The sequence below is a fragment of the Protomyctophum bolini genome (genome assembly GCF_963924005.1).
Source record: "Protomyctophum bolini genome assembly, chromosome: 14".
NCBI classification, from domain to species: Eukaryota; Metazoa; Chordata; class Actinopteri; order Myctophiformes; family Myctophidae; genus Protomyctophum; species Protomyctophum bolini.
This window is the reverse complement of record NC_137875.1, coordinates 24,884,265-24,897,432: the sequence shown is the minus strand read 5'-3', so window position 1 is coordinate 24,897,432 and position 13,168 is coordinate 24,884,265. Positions and strand designations below refer to the sequence as shown.

The 13,168-nt window shown below is 38.2% G+C and overlaps 1 protein-coding gene across 7 annotated transcripts in view; it reads left to right on the top strand.

Moving 5' to 3' along the window:
• The window catches only part of dst (dystonin), a gene marked incomplete at its 5' end in the record, with an annotated part of 146,716 nt that overhangs the window by 20,780 nt on the left and 112,768 nt on the right, over positions 1-13,168 (top strand). For 6 of the 7 annotated variants that reach the window (XM_080781613.1, XM_080781614.1, XM_080781619.1 and 3 more), the window contains 2 exons: positions 6,791-6,852; positions 11,713-11,802. In XM_080781613.1, the coding sequence (XP_080637739.1) occupies positions 6,791-6,852; positions 11,713-11,802 (152 nt within the window). Of the gene's footprint in view, positions 1-5,520; positions 5,611-6,790; positions 6,853-11,712; positions 11,803-13,168 lie in introns of those variants that run through there. The other variant, XM_080781616.1, reaches the window with a different exon arrangement.

The window sequence follows — 13,168 nt, the reverse complement described above, 5'->3', positions numbered from 1 at the left end:
TGTTGCACTGAGGTCTTCAAATGAGCGTCTCGACTAGACTGTAGCCATCTGCCGTAACACTGTGCTGGACACTTGACCAGCTGACTATGAAGGGAAGACGAGCACCACTTCCAAGTCCCCAAACATGTAAACAACCTTAATACATTTAAAGTGACACAGCAGGAGTACTGACATACAGTTTCTTAGATTTTCTGCTGTAGGAGAACTAACTAAGAATGCACTCTCACAGGTCTCTACAGCATGTTTTACTGCATGGCCAATAAGCCCTTAATAACTGACCATTCAACTGCTTATCAAAGTGTAAAGTTACACCGTAACCAGGTGAGTTGAAGTCTTTCTTTGTCTAATGTGTTTGGTTGTGTTGTAGGTTTTAAACGTGAGAAACACCAAGGGAAACCTGAGAAGAAGTTAATGAGTTTACGTGATCCTGTAAACGTCTACTCATTAATGTCAGAGGTCAAGAGCTGCACTGCAAAACCATTAGTGACAATTTAACTCAAAGAGTGTACAAATGGACCCAAAAGGGTCTGGTTCTATACTATCAGATTTAAATGATTTAAGATTTTATTGCTTGTTTGGTTACACTTTTATAAGCCATTCAAGTAAAGTAACCCTGGGTGGACCTTAGCTACGTCTAAGAAAACACCATCATTCTAATAGCTTCAACTATCAACCAAAATTCGACAAAAAATCACTAAAACAGAGCTCTGAGCATTCCATTTTTTGTGACTTACTGCAGTTCAACCAGTATTTTTGAATTGCTCAAACCCAAAACAAGAAACGGGAGAAGTAAGGCCCTAAATTCAACCATTTTAATTTATATTGGTAACATTAATTAATTATGGTACTATGAGGAACCAGAACCATTCATGTCGGCCTGCATATAAACACTGGTCTTAGTTACACTATCGGAGACAAATAATCTATTAGTGATTCAGGAAGTTATTTTGTCTCGTGTCTAGATGTGGAACGTTTTTATTTATTTATTTATTATTATGTACTGTATACACATCTACTGCATATAATATGATCTCTCTCCTTTTATCATCAGTAATATGTCAGACTGGTGTGGTTCCAACCCCCCTTTTCCAGTAATTATATTGAGTGAGGTTGCTCCACGCCTCCACCAATATGTATTTGATCAGACTTGCTCTCTGTCTCGTGTACTGCTGTGTGGCCCGGGTTATTATTTGAAGTTTGGCATGGAGGCCGTGGTGTGGATGCTTTTACAATACGGGATCAAATGTCTTTCCATGTAATTGTATCCACAAGATGGCAAAAGGCCATAACTTAAATCGCATTGACAATTATTTTAGGTATAAGGTAACGATAGTTTTTTGGTATTGCCTACAGTTAATTGAGCTAACAACGTATGTTGTAATGCCTGTGAGATTTCCACTGGCTACTAGGATAATAGGAAGTTGAAAGAAGTTAGTTATTGTGTGTTATTTCACTCCCTGTACCACTCTCCTTCATATCTTTATTTAGGCTACGTAGTGTAGGAACTAGGAAACACAATTTACACAAGTTATTCTTCACTTTCATGATTTTATACACTCATAAATTATTATAGTCGTACCTCATGATGCCTTTTGACTACTTTATATACAACACAATGAGGCAATTGGCTTATACTGTTGCAAGGCAATATGATGCATTATGCATGTGTTAATAAAGTATAATGCATGGCTTCATAGAGTGTTACCCAAAGTTATTAACACCAGAACTATCTAGATTTTCTACATGATAGACTATTACAATGGTATTAAAGATGAATGTATTGTTGATTTTGGAATAATCTCTTTGAGAGCACAGAATCAATCAAGTTGGACTGCTGTAATCTAGAAGAATAGATTTGCCTTTATTAAGACTTTATTTGCCATTTGCACAATTCATATGAAATCTTGGAGCACAGTTGTTAGCATTAAAAAAGGGAGAGACAGGTGAGAAAATAAACATAGAACATACAATGCTAGAATAAATAAGTGCTTCATAATCTACCTAAAAAAAAGCATATTCAGTTCATCTATCATGATAGAGTAATGTGTGTCATGCTGTGTATGTGTGACATATACAGTATGTGTCAGAACAAGGTTAAATTCTTGGAAGATCTGACAAGAAGTCATGTGACCAAAGGCCATGAAAGTCCAAGTGTTATCATGTATTGGTAATGTGATGATGAGCAGAAGTAATTACAATAAGGTGTTGAGCACTATCATATCAGCTGATAGTCATGTTTGATATGACATCATTTTATTGTTATATGGCTGTTAAGTGTTCTGTAGTGTCGGGAAAGGATATTGACAAACCTACTACCGATTTAGTGCAATAACTAATTAAGGCTTTTACAGTTCATATATTTTAGTATCATGCAAATATGCCATGTGTAATGTAAACATCTGGTTATTGCCAACTTCTTGCAACCTCCTCAAGGGAGCACCATACTCTTAAAATCACCTTAATTAGTGGGGATTCTGGGGAAGTGTAGTTAAGGACGGTATCTCACAATTTGATGTTACAGCTTGTGTTATTTCTCTTCATTTAACTGCACTGCACGTGAAAATGGTGGAAATATTTGAATATATTTGTTTTTAACTCAAATGTTTGCTTCTGGGGGTCCCTGGAACGAAATATTTTGAGATGGGGGTGAAAAGGTTTGAGCACCGCTGATATAAAAAAAACTGTTGTAGAAATTATGAAAAAAGAAAAGAAAAAACTATAAAATAATTGAAGAAAACTAACATATCATCTAACATTGAGTGATTTTGATCTGAGATTGTCAACATTATCAGCAGTGTGCTATCTCTATCTCACATTATTATAAGCAGTGTGCTATCTCTATCTCATTCAGCATCAGTGAGTTACTGCTGATCAGTGGTCGATGACTGTTGGATTGGCTGTTGGACCTGTCCTTTGAATTGACCTGGCCTGGGGTGTTTCCAGGAATACTCCTTCATCTATATTCTAACAAGTTCCTCAGGGCAGAAGTATGTATTATGCAGTAAAGAAGCCTGGATACGGGCATTACAAGCTGAAATGACGTGTGTCATGCTGTGATTCAGAGGAGATGGTAGTGGTGTCTGAGCAGGGATGGATAGATGCATTGACAGAGTGAGACAGCATTACTGCGCCTGAGTCTACTATTACATCATACTCATTAAGCACTTTCACCCTGGTATCCCAAAAAAAAAAAAAAAAATCAAAAATAGCCAATGCCAATCTATAATCTCTCAACACGTTGCTGTGCAACAAGTCACAAACTTGTGATCGGCTAGTTTAGAAATGGTTTGAATTAGAGCTTTAAACTGCAATAGCTTTTTGTGTGGATCTCATCCTGGTTTGAATCCCGGCCCGGGTACACAAATGAGTGCTAAATCGCACTAAAAGTTGTAAATTGTAATCATAGGGGTTAGGGGAATTAACTTATTTTCTTAAATATGCTTTTAAAAAGATGCTAACACCTTTGTCAAATGGTGCTATATTGAATCATTTGAGGTGTCTAAACTGTACTGAAGAACCTATATATAGAGAGCTCTTTGATGTATGACAGCAGGGCTCTATCTAGTCCCCACAGGAATCCGCGGAGAAAAAGTCTTGATTCCACGGAGAACATTCCTAATTCAGTGGAGAACATTCCTTGATTCCGCGGCTTAGTTAATATTCCACAGACATTAACTTATTTAACCTAAAATGACCAGTTATCAAGCCATTAAAAAAAAAAAATAAGTAAAATCTTTCATGAAATAGATACAATTAATTGTAATTATGGATGAGTCATAATATTAAAATATTCCAATAATCGTTTTTGGGGATTGATTATTATTTTCTATTCATGTTTTAATTATTTGTTTTGGTTGCAAAGGTTCAGGAATCAGGTTGTCATTCAAACCCTGCCCAGAGGATACTTAATGTGGGTGTAATATTTATAGCACCTCAACCCTACCCTAGACCAGCTGAAGAACTGCTGAAGAACCACGTAATTTGTTTGTGTGTATGACATTAAAGTTATGGATTGTAGCGCTGCTTTAAGCGGTTAATAGATCCAGTTCAAAACTGCCCCCCCCTTGGCCAGCCGGGGCGCCTGATGGAGGGGAAAGGAACTGGTTGGAATAACGTGTTCCTTCCACTCGCTACGTCCAACCAGGGAAACTCAGGTGTAAAGGAGCAACTTGGACACTCGGGCATGAAGGAAGCATGAGGTCAAGTCCGTTGCTCTCCCCTTGTCCCCCATATATGGGGACTAGGTTGGTGGAGGGTGTGTAGAGCCCAGGATCACATTAGATGATTGACACAGGGGTGAAAAATGGGTTACAAAATCGTGGGATAAAAAAATATATATAAAAAAAAGTAAAAAAATAAAATATATCCAGTTCAGGATCAGAATCAGTTTATTGCTATACGGTACTTACAGTAATACACTTGACTTAGTCTCACAAAGAAAAAGTTGTCCAATTGCTAATCACTAGTACAGTATATGATATAATTGTCTGTCCAACCTAGTTTTCAATCCTCAGCAGGTTTTAGCACATGCACTATTTTTAGATTGTTCAAATGGAAGAATCTCTAGAGTATATAATAAGAGGACATTTGAGGTGCCCTGATTATGCTGGAAATGTCTGTGTGTTCACTGTGTTTTTTTTTTTATGATCATTCAAGACAAGTCAGGAAGAATGTCTATGTCAGTGTGAGTGGTGCTTTTAGGATGTTTTCAGTGCAGTGTCCTGAGTTTGCAGGTCGGATCTCATATTGCACTTTTATTTTATTAGCACAATTAGTTATACAACAAATTACATGTTTTTCTTAAGTGGTTAAATTAATATACAATACTGTTACCTTACCTCTAAAACAAACTAAGAGAACGAGAGCCTCCCTGGAGCAAAGACATCACTACACCTGGTTGGTATTTTGCATGTTGCATCATGAAGCGTGTTATTGTTTTGGTGGTGTTGATTGTACAATATTTGTGATCAGGATTGGCAGCTACACAATAGAAGAGATGATTATCTGAACACTTGCAGAATGTGTCTTTGGCCGAACATGTTCTGTTGATCAAGATGTAGGTCTAATTGATATTTCCGTAATCAAAATGCCTATTATTTTTTTATTTTGAAGAAATACCTGAAGACCAGCAACTGGTCTTCAGGTACCAGATCAACAAACATATCCTCTGCCAGAGAGACAAATACAAAATATTATGATGGATTCAGAACATCCCTCGCTTCTATTTAGAGGAGGCGTTATATCGTTCTCTGGCCTTGGGGATGGGGAAGCATTGCAGTGCCCTGAGGTAAACTATGAACAGTGAGGAAAATGAAAATACTAAGTAACCACGGAAAACTTGACAAGACTCGTTCTGTGTGGTTCGGGAGAAAGGGAGTCACGGTTGTCGTAGTGGGCGGCAGGCAGGCAAGCAGGCTGGCTGGCTGTCAGTTTCTGCCTCCTCAGTCAGTGCGGCACAGTGGCTTATCCACATGTCATCTCTCTGCCTGGACCACGACTTACCCACTCTACCTCTCAGGAGCCCTCAGGAGCGAGTAACGGACATGTGGCAACTGATTAAGAACGAGATGGAGCACAGGGCTCACCTGGTAACTCTGATGTGCTGTATGGGTCAGTATTTCTCTTTCTGCAGAAGAGAGAAGTCATGGTTGTGCAACTTGTGCTTTCTTACTTACTAGTATGCATGTCTGACAGAACCAAAAAGGAGTTGTTATGTGTTAAAGGGAATGGGGTTATCAGTTGTAGTATTTGTCTACTGGTTCCAAAGTCTAAGTAAAGGCTCATTCCGTTACATGCTGCCATAGTTGTTGTGTGATTAGCAACGTTGCTAAACATGATCTTGAGAGCATGTTGTTATGGATGGGATTGACTTGTGCTTGAGGATATTCTCCTCGCGAAGCAGTGACTTCATTCAGATGTGCCATTCTCTGTCCCACCTGGGAACAGGGGAAAGAAGAATAACGAGGCAGGACTGCTAAGTGCTAATACTTTGCTGCTAATCTATCAAAAGCGTCTTATGTGAGAGATGCATACATGTAATATCAAGGTATAATTGTTATTTGTTTGTAACAATTCATATCCCAGGCTCATACGCGTCACCGGTTGCTCGGAAGCAGGCAGTCTGGTTGTCATGGATAGGAGAAACAAAAAAATACTGTGGTCAGCAGTATGCAGTAAAGAGCCCTGCCAACTTGACCTCATGGAAATAACGATCCATCTTTTCAATCACTGGCACAGTAAAATTATAGATGCTTTTACTTTTAAATGACACACACTGAAACTATAACTCCTAGGAAAAATAAAATATTTTTATTGATGTCTGAGTGGATGATGGTTTCTCCAACAGGAGCTGCAGTGTATGCTATGTGTCATCTGTTCTTTATATGAAGTACACATGAAGAGCTTCTTTGCTGAACATGTAAAAGACGGTTGAAAGGTTATAAAGCTGAAATGCAATTCATTCATTCAGGTGTTGGTCTGATGATATTGTTGCTGTCGGGTGGCAACCTTGTAGCCTGGTTAACCACTCTCCCATGAAATCACCTTTAACCAGGATAGAACATTGTTTTTTGGGGTGAAAATAGCCGATGTACAAGCTCACAACTCATCTCATTGCATTGTAGATCTGCTATTTTCACTTCTTGTGCAACAAGTAGCACATTCATTTAAAATAATAAACACAAAATGCAATATGGTGTTACTGCCTGACATCAACGATATACAATGTATATGTAATTGAACCCAACCACTTTCATTAACAGTCATGGTGCTTCTCTTCTTATTTTCTCAGATGAAAGAGACAGAGTTCAGAAAAAGACATTTACAAAATGGATAAACCAGCATCTAATGAAGGTAAGAACCTATTTATGACGCTTCTCTAAATGAGGTTTGGATTTACTATAGGAAATAAAAATGCTCTTTTTGTCATATAATATTTGTTGATATGGAAACTAATGTTTTGACAGTAGGCCTACACACAGTGAAAGTTTAATGCATGACTTCAAGGTTGGCAATAATACATGAAGATCTAGTGACTAGTGAACTATTTTCATCTTAAGTAAATAATCAATTTTAGAGCAGTTGGCAATGATGACAAAGTTTGCTGGTTTAGACCCAGCATGTAAACAATCACAGATATTACTACAGGCTGTCAGAACAGACAGAACACATTTAACACCATTTGCACGAATTCTCTCATACACTCTGCCAAGAACAGGTTGCTTTTAGTTGACGTAGGAATTTAAATCACTTACTGTAGCGATTCATCTGCCCAGGGAATTAGAGCAACCCCACAGATACATGTTCCTACCTGCATGAATCACTTCATTTGTCTGTGCATGAATCGCACTTTACTTTCAAAAGAGCTGTGTAATGAAGGTTACAGGCATGAGTGATAAATTATGAATCCAGATTATGTTATACATCTGCTCATTTCAGTCATACAGCATGTAAATCTATAATACTGTGATAGAATCCCACATTGCAATTCTTTCCCCTCTAAAGACTAAAGATCTACTTCCAACTTAAGCATTTTTCAACCTTTCGTTAAATAGTCATGTTAGTATGAAGTTTTATTGAATATCATCTAAAACATAGAATGTCATAAGCTGTTTAAAAATAATAACTTTAGTTATTTTAATTTTAATTCAAAGAAAAGAAAATAAATTCTATGTATTAATACAAGGTTGTTCTTGCAGTGAAAGCTGAGTTTGCATGCATTTCAGCTATAGCAGAAGGTTGCCCATGAAAAAATGATAACAGAGATAATGTAAATTGTTCACTTAACATTCATGTTAACTGACAAGTGTTATTATTATTATTTACGTCTAATATGTGGGTCACCCAATTTCAGAACGTCAAATCAATCAGTACCACAGCAGAGTGAAAGCCACTTGAAAGCTCATCTTATCATAGTGTCTGGGTCAACAGAGCATGTCCTAACGGACACAGAGGTGCTGAGTAATAGTGGTGAGAAATATTTGGCTGACCCAATACGTTGCGATGGCTGCGGGTCTATTTTGGTTCCACAGCTGTGCCTGTTAGCTAGGATTATAGCACTGAGAGCCCTGTGGAAAAGCAGGTCAGTAGCAGCAGAGGTGTACAGTAACTGAGTATGCTTACAGTATACTTGAGTACTACATTTTTGGAGCATTTGGTTGTGGTTGTTGTTTGCAATTGCAAGCACATGACTTTCACTTATATATATATTTACTCCACTACATTTCTAGGAAGGTGCTCTGGGGACATACACAAAATATATTATGAATTAACCATTTAAGCAGAACATAGAAAAATAGCCAGCCGTGTTGTGAGTTTATAGATCTGCTATGTTCACTATTTTAGAAAATCTCAGAAAATTTCTGATTATAACAATATGACTATGTTCTAAATTTCACTACAGCAATGCAAAATGTACTTTTGAATACTTGAGTATTTACTTTATAGTAAACTTGAGTATATACTTTGTCAACCACTGGTCGGCGGCGGCTTTAGAGGCAGGACAGGAAGGAGAAAGGCCTAAAGGCCTATTCATGTTCAGTGAAGAGGTGGCCACCTCTAGGTGGTTAGTAAAAACAGAGAGAGTGTTTGGGTGAGCGGTAAAGCGCTTACCACCACGCCGTGACATCATGTTGTTGTTTCCGGTGGACACCTTATCAGCTAAAACTGGAGTACCGGTATGAATAGGCCTTCAGACTAGAGGTGTTAAGAGCCTGTCTGAAGTGCCTAGAGATAAGGTGTCACAAACCATATGCTCACAATATTTTTCAACGTGAATTATGCTTATGAATATATAATAACACTCACTTGTCGTTTAAGCCTTAAACTTTAAGGAAGTGGGGAGTTGTTGGAAAAGGCATTAATGTATGTGGAGCTAGAGCAGCGACAGACATCACCACCCCAACCAGCTTCCCACACAAACTCTGCTTTTATTATAGCTCCTGGTCTACTGGGCCGGAACTTTGCCCCAGATGTTTTAACTCTTATTTTTGCCGTCATGGTTGTACGACAAACCATGGTCGACCAGACTGTTAAAGGGCTAATACTTTAATTTTGGGTGAAGTTTGTAATCTGCATACTCTTACAATTCAAACCAGTAAAGTCACAGTGTTACGGGTCCATTTGGTTCTGTACGCTTTCAGAGTTACATGAACACAGGATTCTACTGCATTGTATCGGTTGCCCATTTTTCACCAGCACCATTATAAATAAATAGATAGGCCTTTATTGATCCTGCAAGGGATCGGTTGTCATAGCATGAGTAGCTATATAGAATAGAATGTGTTCCCTCTGTCTTTACATGCATGTTATAACAGATGACAGGTCCCAGCCTTTCAGGTTTTCTGAAACGGGTTGGGCATAGCCTGAAACTTCAACACAAGCTGACTGAATGGATTTATCTCTGTGTGTGCCTGTCTGTCCAACCTGACCATGACAGAGGGAAGCAACTTGAAATGCTAAAGGTTGAGTTATGAATCTGCTAGGAGAGGAGTTGGGGCAAAATAGTTTATTACGACTTGAAACTGAATCAGCTGTACAACCTTTTAGCGTTTAATACACCTTGTTACGCCCTTAGGCTCAAACCGCACCAACGATTCACTATGCAACTCCTTGCAACCAAATGGTTGCGAGTAGTTGCATGAAACCATTAACCCATATCCCCAATGGCAGTAAGGCAAGGAGTTGTATTGGTGTGACATGTCCTTAAAACTGTTTTGTTGCAAGGAGTTGCATTGGTCTAGGGGTAAAAGAGTGCAACATGACAATGGTTTGATGATCACAAAGTTAGATTTATTGCTATGCCTGTAACATTTATTGCTATGACACCGGGATGGGGCTGTAGCTTTAGTTCCCCCATGTGAGAGTGAACTGCCATGCCAACTTGACATCATGGAAAATAGACAATCTACTGTACAAGTGAGCATATAGATCTTTTTCATACATCTTTTTGTTTTTTAATATGTGCTATTAATCAGGTGTAACTCTGCCCTTGGTTTCCTGTCTCTGCAGTTTGCACTATATCCTACCTGAGCTGAAGCATAAAAATGACAAAAACAAATCATAAAAATATAATATAATTTAAAAGACTAGGTGTGTAAACGTTAGTGCCACTGCCAGCAGCAGTACTTCTGAGTGAGGTCTTGGTTGGTGGCTGTGTTTTCATTTTATGAATTTCACAGACCCACACCGACCGTCTAGTAGCCTGGTTCAGTTTGCGTGTCCGAGCAAGACACTCAACCACTTACACCCTAGTGTCCCTATTCTGGGGCTAACATTCTGCAGATCTACAAGCTCACAACGTGACACAGCTACAGCTTGTAGTGGTGTGAGCTTGTAGATCATTTTGGCTAAGAGATTTGGTGTAGAGGCAAATACTAGCAGAGCTAGAGCCTACACACAGGTATGTAGGGTTTTGGGCTTTTAGCCCACTACTCCCCCATGTGCTCACTCTGAGCAAGCCACCCCTGACTGGTTCCCCACTGGGCAGGGGTCATCGCCATGCTGGCTTGTTGGTGGACATTAGTGGACATTTTTGTCAAAATATTTCTTTTGCCACAGACATACAAAATAATATTACCAGAAACACACAGAGTGAATGACCTGAATGACCCTGAATGACCATAACATGTCAGTACAAAATGAACCTGTAAGGGTCCATTTGGTTTCATTTGAACACTTAAGGGGGAGTTAAGGGGGTCTTTGCACATAAAACATTTGAGAACCACTTCTAATATGAGATATAGTGTCGTAATAAGTGTCATACATATTCTGAAAAAAACCTGGAGACTTTACATTCAGTAAAATCTGTCTTATGATCAAAATAAGAACATTATAATGGTGTGCAAAAAAGAAAATCTAACATTTTCCACGGACAAGACCAAGTCTTTGCCATGGGCACATGTGTATACGGACATGCATGACCCCTGCCTCTGGGACCTCTACAAATCCTTCCATGTAATATAGCATAACGGTGATGACATCATCAGAATACAAAGTAATACAATAAGTAAGCAGCACATGTGCAACATTATTTTACTATTTTGATGACATTAGGCAGAATTTTCAGGTCTATAAGGCTCACAATTAATGAATTAATGAATTGCATTTTTATAGCGCTTTTCCAAGTGCTCAAAGCGCTTTACAATGGTTCATTCATTCATACATTGGGAGGTGAAGCGGCGAACAGTCGACGCCAGCGTCCTCACTTCCCACATTCACCAATGGTGGCAAACTCACACCAACCAACTCATTGGAGGCAATGTAGGGTTCAGTGTCTTGCCCAAGGACACTTCGACATGTGGACAGGAGGAGCCGGGATTCGAGCCACCGACCCAGTGATCATTGGACGACCTGCTCTACCTCCTGATCACAGCCGCCCAAAAAATTAGAGCCATGTCGCATTGCTAGGCAGTGGTTAAATAAGATTTTGTTGTGTGTATATATTTACTTGTTTGCATGTTCATTATATTGTTTTTTTCACAATATAGTGATTTTTATGTTATTACAATGTACAATCTATCAAAAAGTTATTAGCATTTATTTGTATTTTATATTTAGTTTGCTTATTTGTGAAGATTTCTCCAACAGAAACAAATCTATTTTTCAAGTAACCTTTGACAAAACATGATCGTGGTCTAGGACTCTCCAAAATGGGGATCAGCAGCAGATCGGACGGGCTCTCATTATGTGTTCTGTATTCTGTTTCATCCTTAGGTACGAAAGCATATAAATGACCTGTATGAAGATTTACGAGATGGACATAACTTGATCTCATTGCTGGAGGTCTTGTCTGGGGACTCACTGGTGAGTTGAGATGCTAATTTAGATTCTATGTCATTTCCCATTGCCTGATTTAACCAACTAAGCCCTATTTTATACTTGGGCTATTCGCGATCTACAAGCTGTGTCGCAATAATGCAACACAGTGTGAACTTGTAGATCTCCTTTTTTACATGAAGTTTGACCACTCATGCTGATAAAAAAATACTGACACCAGGGTTAATGTCGTTAAGCCATTTAGATTTATCTTAAAAGGTAAAAATAAACATAGGAATTTGTACATAGATCATAGCTCTACAGAGCAACAGCAGGCATCTATGCAATTAGTGACTCACGCCACCTTTTAAGACACCATGGAGGGTTCTGGAAAGGATGTTCAGATGGATCCAATCTGTCATACAGTATGCATAATTAATAGTCTCCCTATACTGCCGCTCCATTTAAAGGGGAGAAGGGAGACATGGATTTAAACATCTTGAATGTGACTCAGATGTGATTGGCTGGCATTTTACACCTCTGCACTTTTAAATCTCCTTTGTGATTTGAGACGTTAACATTTATTTTTGTTTAGTAGTTTTTTTTAACCACCATTTTTTCTAATGCTTTTTATTGTGATACTAAGTAACATTACAAAAGAAGGTTTATTATTATGGTCACTTTGTCTTGGCATTTATCCAGCCAGGATGGCATCAAGTTTTATCGGTATCGGTCATTATAATTGATTTATTGAATACTTTGTTAGTCAGAAATGTAAACAGCAGAAGGTACAGTCAGAAAGGCTAAAAGGATAACGCAAAAAAAATTAACACCTACAATTAAGTTCCCAACCAAATTTAACTGGCTAACCACCAGTTTATTTATCTCGATCACTATTCAGGAAAACCTTTGAAACAAGGAAAAGGATGCAAAATATCTATTCATGCTAGAAGACTGCATGACAATGTTGTTAATATACTCTCATCACTGAGATTAGATTGGCAGTTTAAAAGTAAAGGTTACATTCATGTAGATAGACATTCAGCTAGATTAGTGTACAATTCTATTATTGTCATCATTATTATAATATCGTGTTGCTAGCTGGGTGACCTATTTGTCTCCAATAGAAGTTGATTTAATCATTAATTGAGCAGTAGTTGACAGAACCGTTCATGACAGATCTCTGCTATTTAGCTCATCATGAGACATGTCTATCTAATGTTCTTTTAAATTAATAGTTACATTATAGTATGTTCTATGAACATAATGATGACCCAAATCTAACTTTTGCTGGTTATACTGTATGATAATTGTTGCTGGGACATAACAAATATATGTTAATTAATAAGTATAAATTACATGACATATGTGTGACATAAATACTTTGGTCTAAAGTAGGGGTGTCAAACTGGCT